At 39.9% G+C, this 10,605-nt stretch overlaps 1 protein-coding gene across 3 annotated transcripts in view; it reads left to right on the top strand.

The window, feature by feature from the left end:
- MPP2 (MAGUK p55 scaffold protein 2) overlaps positions 1-10,605 on the top strand; it is a 37,523-nt gene extending 26,918 nt beyond the window's left edge. For all 3 annotated transcript variants that reach the window (XM_082271288.1, XM_082271286.1, XM_082271287.1), the window contains exons 9-12: positions 2,981-3,142; positions 4,819-5,021; positions 5,461-5,589; positions 9,732-10,605. In XM_082271288.1, the coding sequence (XP_082127414.1) occupies positions 2,981-3,142; positions 4,819-5,021; positions 5,461-5,589; positions 9,732-9,908 (671 nt within the window). In that variant the 3' untranslated portion in view covers positions 9,909-10,605. The remainder of the gene's footprint in view (positions 1-2,980; positions 3,143-4,818; positions 5,022-5,460; positions 5,590-9,731) is intronic.

The following is a 10,605-nucleotide window of genomic DNA, read 5'->3' on the forward strand; positions in this document are numbered from 1 at the left end:
TTTATATGGCGAGGGAAGAACCCAAGAATACAGTACACGATACTCAGTAAAGACAAATCACAGGGGGGTTTAGCAGCACCAGTTTTTAAAAGATTTTACACTGCAGTTATATTAGCACGATTGGTTGAATGGACTAAAATAAACACAGATAAAAGATGGGCAAAGATAGAAACTACACTTAGTAAATCACATCTAAAAAAGAATAATTAGGTTCCTCCAAAATATAGAAAAATGTATGAAAATGTACACGAAATAACAAGAAGACATGGGACATGATAAACAGACACGCTAAATGGGAACATAATTCACCATTGATATCACTAAAGGGCACAAATTATTTCCCACCAGGGAATGAGACGCAGTTTGGTAAAAGGATAAAAACACACAGTTAAAAGATGATATACAAGGAGGGAAAATAATTAAAGGCTAAAAGAGAAATTATGTTGTTGGATGAATGGAGGTACACTCCGCTAAAGCATTTTGTGAAATCTTTAGCGCAACCTATTAGATCTGAGAAGGAATTAAATTTGGTGGAAAAACTTTGTACATCACAAACAAAAGTGAAACATTGTATATCTCAGATATATAAAATGCTAACTGAGTTGGAGAGGCAGAGAGTGCCTCCATTCATAGAAACACAGGAAAAAGAGATTGAAACACATTTAACAGAACAAGTGACTAAAATACTGAGAGCTGTACATGACTTTGTGGCAGATATAAACACCATTAAAATGAACTATAAATGTCTCGCAAGATGCTACATAACACCGGTAAACTCACAAAAATCCCACCCAGAAAAATTCCCACTGTGTTGGAGGGGATGTAATATGAAGGGCACGATGACCCACATAGGGTAGGAGTGTCCTAAAATTCGAGAATATTGGCAGAAGGTGCAAAAATATATAGGAAAAATAACAGGGATTGAAGTAATGGACGATCCATGGACATGTCTACTTCATAAAATGAACACCGTGCATCCGGAAAGTATTCACATTGCTTCATTTTTTTCCACATTTTGTTATGTTACAGCCTTTTTCAAAAATTGATTAAATTCATTATTTTCTTCAAAATTCTAGAAACAATACCCCATAATGACAATGTGAAAGAAGTTTATTTGAAATCTTTGAAAGTTTATTAAAAAATAAAAAACAAAAAAAATATCATGTACAAAAGTATTTACAGTCTTTGCTCAATACTTTGTTGAAGCACCTTTGGGACCAATTACAGCCTCAAGTCTTTTTGAGTATGATGCTACAAGTTTGGCACACCTATTTTCGGGTAGTTTCCACCATTCTTCTTTGGAAGCTCCATCAGGTTGGAATGGGAGCGTCAGTGCACAGGCATTTTCAGATCTCTCCAGAGATGTTCAACCAGGTTCAAGTCTGGGCTCTGGCTAGGCCACTCAAGGACATTGGATAAAATAAATAAAGGTGTGCTCAAACTGTCTTAATGTATCACATGATTCAACATGAAAACATATAAATTATCCTTAGTTATGTGAATCAATACAGAAGAATAATGATACGTGAAATATATAAATATGTGTGCGAAACATTAATTGCTGCAATATGTATAAAAATATATGCAAACAATAATTTTGACCAAAATGAATAAAATGAATAAAATCAAGGACATTCACAGAGTTGTCCAGTAGCCACTCCTTTGATATCCTGGCTGTGTGCTGGCTGTGTGAGTTCCAGAGCGCTCTGGAGCAGATTTTCATCAAGGATGTCTTTGTACATTGCTGCATTCATCTTTCTCTCAATCCTGTCTAGTCTCCCAGTTCCTGCCGCTGAAAAACATCCCCACAGCATAATGCTACCACCATGCTTCACTGTAGGGATGGTATTGGCCAGGTGATGAGCGGTGCCTGGTTTCCTCCAGACATGACACTTGCCATTCAGGCCAAAGAGTTCAATCTTTGTTTCATCAGACCAGAGAATTTTGTTTCTTATGATCTGAGAGTCCTACAGGTGCCTTTTGGCAAACTCCAGGCGGGCTGTCATGTGCCTTTTCCTGAGGAGAGGCTTCCATCTGGCCACTCTACCATATAGGCCTAATTGGTGGAGTGCTGTAGAGATGGTTGTTCTTCTGGAAGGTTCTCCTCTCTCCACAGAGAAACACTGGAGCTCTGTCAGAGTGACTATTGGGTTCTTGGCCACCTTCCTGACCAAGGCTCTTCTCCCCCAATCGCTCAGTTTGGCTGGGCAGCCCACTGTAGGAAGAGTCATGGTGGTTTCAAACTTCTTCCATTTACAGATGATGGAGGCCACTGTGCTCATTGGGACCTTCAATGCTGCAGAAATTTTTCTGTACCCTTACCCAGATCTGTACCTTGATACAATCCTGTCTCGGGGGTCTACAGACATTTCCTTGGACTTCATGGCTGGGTTTGTGCTCTGACATGCACTGTTAACTGTAGGACCTTATATAGGCAGGTGTGTGCATCTCCAAATCCTGTCCAATCAACTGAATTTACCACAGGTGGACTCCAACCAAGTTGTAGAAACATCTCAAGGATGATCAGTGAAAACAGGATGCACCTGAGTGCAATTTTGAGGGTCATGGCAAAGGCTGTGAATACTTATGTTCTCGGGATTTCTTCATTTTTTTTTATTTTAATACATTTGCAAAAATTTCAAACAAACTTCTTTCAAGTTGTCATTCTGGGGTATTGTTTGTAGAATTTTTTAGGAAAATAATTAATTTAATAAATTTTTGGATAAGGCTGTGACATAACAAAATGTGGAAAAAGTGAAACGCTGTGAATACTTTCTGGATGCACTGTACATCAAAAAAACAACATAAAAGTACAATAGTACATTTTTGAATTTTTGGAAGGACATGTATTTATGTATTTAAAAAAAAAAAAAAAAAGAATGTCATTAAATGAGCATTGCTGTCACCATAAGAATGACCATAATATGTTCTAATTAGGCACGCAGCGTTAAAAATATCACCCTTAATTCTTGTCTTGTAGAGTTCGACCGCCATGAACTTCTCATATACGAAGAAGTAGCAAAGATGCCCCCTTTCCGAAGAAAGACCCTCATTCTCATTGGTGCTCAGGGAGTTGGGAGGAGGAGCCTGAAGAACAAACTACTGACTTCTGACCCATTGAGATACGGCACCACAACACCATGTGAGTTTCTGTTGGCCCATATCTGCTTGTACAATCCCACATGGAAGAAAAACATATTTAAAATATATTTTAGGTCCCGGTCAGGTTGGCGGCGGCGGTTCCTATAGCGTCCCCCAGTTGTTTCAGGGGGTGCGGACAGGCGGGCACTGTAATCCACACCTGGTGGACCTGCCCAAAAGTTAGGCGTTTTTGGATTCGCACCTACAATTTTATATACTCCTTGACGCAGGTTAACTTGGTGAAATCTCCCCAACAAGCTCTTTGGGAGGACAGATAGAGGGGGAGTCTAAACATACTAAACGCCTTATAGCTTTTATATTCACAGCCACTAAAATTGCAATAGCTCGTTCCTGGCGCACTCCTGTCATACCACTTGAGCTGCTCAAAGCTAAACTGACCTGGATCATGATAAATGAATGGATGGTGGCGCTGCTTAATGATAAGATGCGTATGTTTGATAAGACCTGGGACCCTTGGCTCCGATATCTGGCCAGCTCTCCATGACGGAGGAGTGCCGTTGCCCTTGTCGGGTGATGGGGATTGCTAGTGCCCTTGATTGGGGGGGAGGAGGGACGAACCTGGATGCTGACCCCTTTATATACGCCGCTACTGATCTTTTTCCTTTTTCCTCTTTCTCCTTTTTCTTCTTTTCCTTTCCCTTTCTTTTCATTTTATTTTTCCTTTTTTTTTTTTTCCCCTTCAAAACTTCTACTACTCTCAGTGCACTGACTGCAAATGCCTCCCCCGGTTCAATATGCGATGGTGGGATTGGGGGGTGGGGGCCGCTTCCTTCCCAGGGCGCAGTGTGTTCCCGTGAGGGGCGCCGGGGAGGGGGGGCAGGGCCCGGGCCCGCTGCCCAATGGTGTGGTGGATTGGAGGCAGTGTATCTATTCTGACTTGAATTACCATTCTATGGATTACTTTGGTTAATTTATATTTTTTAGACTTTGCAATATATATATTTGTATTTCTCTAATCCATGTCTTGCAATTGCTAAGCCGTTTTCGCTATGTTTGACTGAGCCCTGTGGGCACACTTTGCACTGTTGTAAATTTTGTTTACTTTCTCATAAAACCTTAATAAAAATTATTGGAAATTAAAATATATTTTAAAAAAACATTTTTTATTTTTCCCAAATATATTGGAAATATATTTGAAATGCTACAATTTTGGCCATATTCAATATATTTCTAAATTTTTTTTCCCTAAATATATAGGAAATATATTTTTCTTCCATATGGGATGTAACGCAGCGTGTTTACAGTATAACCTAAATATTCAACCACTTTTGTTGAATATTTGTTAAAGAGAGAATCTATCACCAGACCTCTAGTGAAATCTTTATTGGAGCATATGTGAATTTTTGCACAGGAACATATGGGGAACCCACTTTGTCCAGCAACCTTGCAAGTTTATCATTATTAGATATATATAGCCTCTAGCTGAGCTGTGGTGGGAGTTGGGATAAGTGCACCTAGCGGGGAATCAACTGTTCAACTTTTCACCCATGTTGAGTGGGGCTCTGCTTCTATTCTTATTGAACCGACAGGCTAAACCTTGGATCAAACTTTAAACCTTCAATATGGCTCTAGCTTCTTTGTAGAACCAGCTGTGTACTGTAAAGTAAAAGACAACTATATATGCATGCTCAGCTGGTCTTTCTGATCTCAATTTAGATACCTCACGGAAAAGGAAAGAAGGAGAGTGGGATGGTCAGTCTTACCTCTTTGTGTCACGCGCAGAGATGGAACAAGACATAAAAGCTGCCCGCTATCTGGAGCATGGTGAATATGAGGGCAATCTGTATGGAACAAAGATTAGCTCCATACAGGAAGTGGTGGCATCAGGAAAGATGTGTGTGCTGGATGTCAACCCTCAGGTAAGAAAGAAAAAAAACATAAAATAATCCTAGCCTGGCTGTCAAACACTACACATAGAAGTTTCTCTTCGTCAAGGAATTGATCTTTGTATCTTTAAGCATTTATTACTTACAAGGCTGCCAGCACACAGTGTCTCATCCATAAAGGATAACCACAACTGTGATACAATGAAACCTAATTAAACCAAAATATACACACACACAAATAAAACTATATAGAGGTTATTTATCTTCCTGACTCTATCCTAATCTAGAACAATTGCTGGCTTTACTAATTAAGTTCATTGTCTTTGCATTATCGCATGTAGCACATACACATTTTACACCCTGAATTGAGTATGCTGCATTGTTGGGGAACAGGAATAAGCAAGAAAACACAAATATATAGCTGTAGATGTGTGATGCTATCAGTCTTTCTGACTTCTGGATTTCTCAACAGGCTGTTAAAGTCCTCAGGACCGCAGAGTTTGTGCCATATGTTGTGTTCATTGGAGCTCCGGATTTCCAAACCCTAAAAACCAACAACCAGGCAGCAGTTCATGCTGGCCTGACAGCAAAACAATTGTCTGTAAGTATCAATCTGATTATTTGTTAATGGACTAGGTAATGTACATAAGTTAGGGTCAATGCCTTCTATGCCTGTTTGTTCTACAAACACGATTACAAAAAAGTTGGGACACTGTAAAAATTGTGAATAAAAACAGAATGCAATGATGTGGAAGTTTCAAATTTCAATATTTTATTCAGAATACAACATAGATGACATATTAAATGTTAAAACTGAGAAAATGTATCATTTATTCAGAATTTATTCAGAATACAACATAAATAAAATATCAAATGTTTAAACTGAGAAAATGTATAATTTTAAGGGAAAAATAAGTTGATTATAAATTTCATGGCATCAACACCCCTTTTAAAAAAAAGTTTGTACAAGGCCATGTTTACCACTGTGTGGCATCCCCTCTTCTTTTTATAACAGTCTGCAAACGTCTGGGGACTGAGGAGACAGGTTACTCAAGTTTAGGAATAGGAATGTTGTCCCATTCTTGTCTAATACAGGCTTCTAGTTGCTCAACTGCCTTAGGTCTTCTTCGTCGCATCTTCCTCTTTATGATGTGCCAAATGTTTTCTATGGGTGAAAGATCTGGACTGCAGACTGGCCATTTCAGTACCCGGATCCTTCTTCTACGCAGCCATGATGTTGTAATTGATGCAGTATGTGGTCTGGCATTGTCATGTTGCAAAATGCAAGGTCTTCCCTGAAAGAGACGACATCTGGATGGGAGCATATGTTGTTCTAGAACTTGGATATACCTTTCAACATTGATGGTGCCTTTCCAGATGTGTAAGCTGCCCATGCCACACGCACTCATGCAACCCCATACCATCAGAGATGCAGGCTTCTGAACTGAGCGCTGATAACAACTTGGGTTGTCCTTGTCCTCTTTAGTCTGGATGACATGTCGTCCCAGTTTTCCAAAAAGAACTTCAAATTTTGATTCGTCTGATCACAGAACAGTTTTCTGCTTTGCCACAGTCCATTACAAATGAGCCTTGGCCCAGATAAAATGCCTGAGCTTCTGGATCATGTTTAGATATGGCTTCTTTTTTGGCCTATAAAGATTTAGCCGGCAACGGCGGATGGCACGGTGGATTGTGTTCACCGACAATGTTTTCTGGAAGTATTCCTGAGCCCATGTTGTGATTTCCATTACAGTAGCATTCCTGTATGTGATTCAGTGCTGTCTAAGGGCCCGAAGATCACGGGCATCCAGTATGCTTTTCCGGCCTTGACCCTTACGCACAGAGATTGTTCCAGATTCTCTGAATCTTTGGATGATATTATGCACTGTAGATGATGATAACTTCAAACTCTTTGCAATTTTTCTCTGAGAAACTCCTTTCTGATATTGCTAGACTATTTTTTGCCGCAGCATTGGGGGAATTGGTGATCCTCTGCCCATCTTGACTTCTGAGAGACACTGCCACTCTGAGAGGCTCTTTTTATACCCAATCATGTTGCCAATTGACCTAATAAGTTGCAAATTGGTCCTCCAGCTGTTCCTTATATGTACATTTAACTTTTCCGGCCTCCTATTGCTACCTGTCCCAACTTTTTTGGAATGTGTAGCTCTCATTAAATCCAAAATGAGCCAATATTTGTCATGACATTTCAAAATGTCTCACTTTCAACATTCGATATGTTATCTATATTATATTGTGAATAAAATATACGTTTGTGAGATTTGTAAATTAGCCCATTCCTTTTTCACTCACAATTTGTACAGTGTCCCAACATTTTTGGAATTGGGTTGTATTATAAAAAGAGACTTAAGCCTAGTATACACTAATAGATTTTTTTTGTTTAACGCAGCACGGCTGAACGAAAAAAAAACTAACAGTTTAGGAGGAGCCACTGTACTAACTATCCAACGTTAGTACAGCATTCTCCCTTGCTGTTCTATTGTGTTCTGAAAAGGGGGCTGCCCCCCCCCCCCAGAACACCCTGGGAGGCAATCGGCAGACCTTTTTTGGTCATGTCCCTTCAACAGACCAGCTGCAGTACATATGGACTGAATGTCGGCCGGTTTCTTTGAACAGGCCAATGCGGCCCAACATTCGGGCCGTGTGTACTAGGCTTTACATGTCAAAGAAAGGAAACTTCATTGGGATGTAGAAGGGATCATATACTGTCTATCACCCTTGGTACCCTTTAAAGCCAACAGATGTAACTAGGATAGGACATGCCTTGTTACAATAGGGGACAGGGATTATGTTAAAATAATATAAATGTCCTTGAGTGATTAGCTTTTTTTTTTTTAATGCCATTGGGGAATGCTAAAAGATGCAGGGATTTTGGTCTCAAGGTTTGATTTTAAATCTGCTCCCATCTGTGGTCCCCCATTTGGTCCTTTAAAATCACAAAAAATACCAAAAATGAACCTGTACAACTGTGTTACCAGGACAACCACTGTTAAGTGTACTGCTACAACTACAATTGTCCCTAAAAAAAAATACACTACTGCAAATATATAACATCAATTTTTTTTTTTTGTTTTTACAAACTACACTTGTTGTATAAAATCATAAAACAACCATTGGGGTAAGACTGTATAAAAACTCCATCTGTAATACCCCTACACATATGTATGACTCTTAAAAACTGCCAAAACCAAAGCCGCCAAATTTGGTTCCAGTCCAGATATGAAAAAGTGTCCAGCTGAAAAAAGGAACCCACGTTGAGCTGTAAACTGTTATGGTCTGGGTCATAAAAGTTGTACAGCCCTACCACTATGGTGGTTTTGCAATTTTATATGATATTTGTAGTTGACAACTGTGGTTGCAGTAGAGTGCAATTCAGTCTTTTGTTCAATATTAATAGTTGGGTACCTAGTATACACCTTAAGAACTTTGTCAAGTTATTATTTCTTCTATGCCAGGAAGATAATAGCTAGTAACTGGAAAACTTCAAATCGTTTTATACCAATACATAACAGTTAATAAGTTAAATCTGTACTATATTAATAAAAGTATTGGGACACCTGCCTTTACATGCACATGAACTTTAATGGCATCCCAGTCTTAGTCTGTAGGGTTCAATATTGAGTTTGCCCACCCTTTTGCAGCCATAACAGCTTCAACTCATCTGGGAAGGCTGTCCAAAAGGTTTAGGAGTGTGTCTATGGAATGTTTGACCATTCTTCCAGAAGCGCATTTGTGAGGTCAGGCACTGATGTTGGAGAGAAGACCTGGCTCACAGTCTCCGCTTTAATTCATCTCAAAGGTGTTCTGTCAGGTTGAGGTCAGAACTCTGTGAAGGCCAGTCAAGTTCCTCAACCCCAAACTCACCCATCCATGTCTTTATATCATTGCTTTGTGCACTGGTGCACAGTCATTAGGTGGAGGGGTGTTATGGTATGGGGTTGTTTTTCAGGGGTTGGACTTGGCCCCTTAGTTCCAGTGAAGGGAACTCTTAAAGTGTCAGCACACCAAGACATTTTGGACAATTTCATGTTCCCAACTTTGTGGGAACAGTTTGGTGATGGCCCCTTCCTGTTCCAACATGAATGCGCATCAATACACAAAGCAAGGTCCATAAACACATGAATGAGCGAGTTTGAGGGGGGAGGAACTTTGCCTGCCTGCAAAGAGCCCTGACCTCAACCTGATAGAACACCTATGGGATAAATTCCGGCAGAGACTGCGAGCCAGGCATTCTTGTCCAACATCAGTGCCTGACCTCACAAATGCGCTTCTGTAAGATTGGTCAAAAATTCCCATAGACACATTCCTAATTCTTGCGGACAGCATTCCCAGAACAGTTGAAGCTGTTATAGCTGCAAAGGGTTGGCCAACTCAATACTGAACCCTACAGACTAAGACTGGGATGCCAATAAAATTCATGAGCATGTAAAGGCAGGCATCCCAATACTTTTGGTAATATAGTACAGATTTAACTTATTAACTGTTATTCGCCCCTTACATATGAAGCCACAGGGTGTCCAAGTAACTTTCATAAAGTATGGAGCCCCTGGGTTTGGCCATGTATTACTGACCGTAGAAACTCTTATGGTCATATTATTATCCACTGACTAAATCCATTAATTGATTTTGCCTAAAGTATCTCTCCTGTAGCACTGTTACACCCATGAAAAGTGTATGCCTGCTTTTATGTGATACTGTGTGATGCCTGCCCTTTTCCTACAGGACAGTGAGCTCCTACGAATTGTGGAAGAAAGTGAACGGCTCCAGCAAGCCTATGGCCATTACTTTGACCTCAGTCTGGTGAACTCGGACCTGGAGAAAAGTTTCCATGAGCTGCAGGTGGCTCTTGAGAAACTTCGCACTGAGCCCCAGTGGGTTCCTGTCAGTTGGGTCTACTAGATGAACGAATGTCCTCGTATTACCTCTAGGACCTCAGAGCCAGACAGCAGTGTATAAAACATGGACAGACATCTGGGTACAACTTGGATGTTCCCTTTTCCCCATATTACCCATCTTGTAATTCATTCTACACAACTCCTACCTGGTCAGCTGTTACCTTGTGCAGATTTTTGTACCATGTATTTCTTCCATTCTCTTGTTATTATTCTGAAATGTCTTCAGTTTGCCTGCCTATCAACTGCACATGTGTGCTTATGAAAGGGTGATAAGGTGTATTAAAGTAGGTCAAAGTTCCCTTTAAAGGCAAATCCACCTTCATGATCTTTTTACTTGCAACATAATTGTTGTGTATTATCTCAATTCTGGTTTATTACCCTTTTTATCTCCTTTTCATACCAAGTCATTTTGTTCTGTCCTTCTCATACTGGTTTTAATTCCTGCTGGTTGCAGTAGAAGGTCAGTACATATATGGAACCCCTATATGTGCAGAAAAAAGGCCTTTGGAATCATTCTGACCTGACTGTAATACAAGTTAAGGATAAAAATAATACTAGCAGGAAAATCTGATGATTTTGTTTTACACTAATGCTGGTCACAGCTTTCCCTAAATAGTTGAATAAGTTTATTTTAGGGCAGGTTCTCAATTTGTATGGCTTTTAGTAAATCAAAAGGAGATTACACAAAAAGATTATATCAT

Source organism: Pelophylax lessonae (genome assembly GCF_965119305.1).
Source record: "Pelophylax lessonae genome assembly, chromosome: 11".
NCBI lineage: Eukaryota > Metazoa > Chordata > Amphibia > Anura > Ranidae > Pelophylax > Pelophylax lessonae.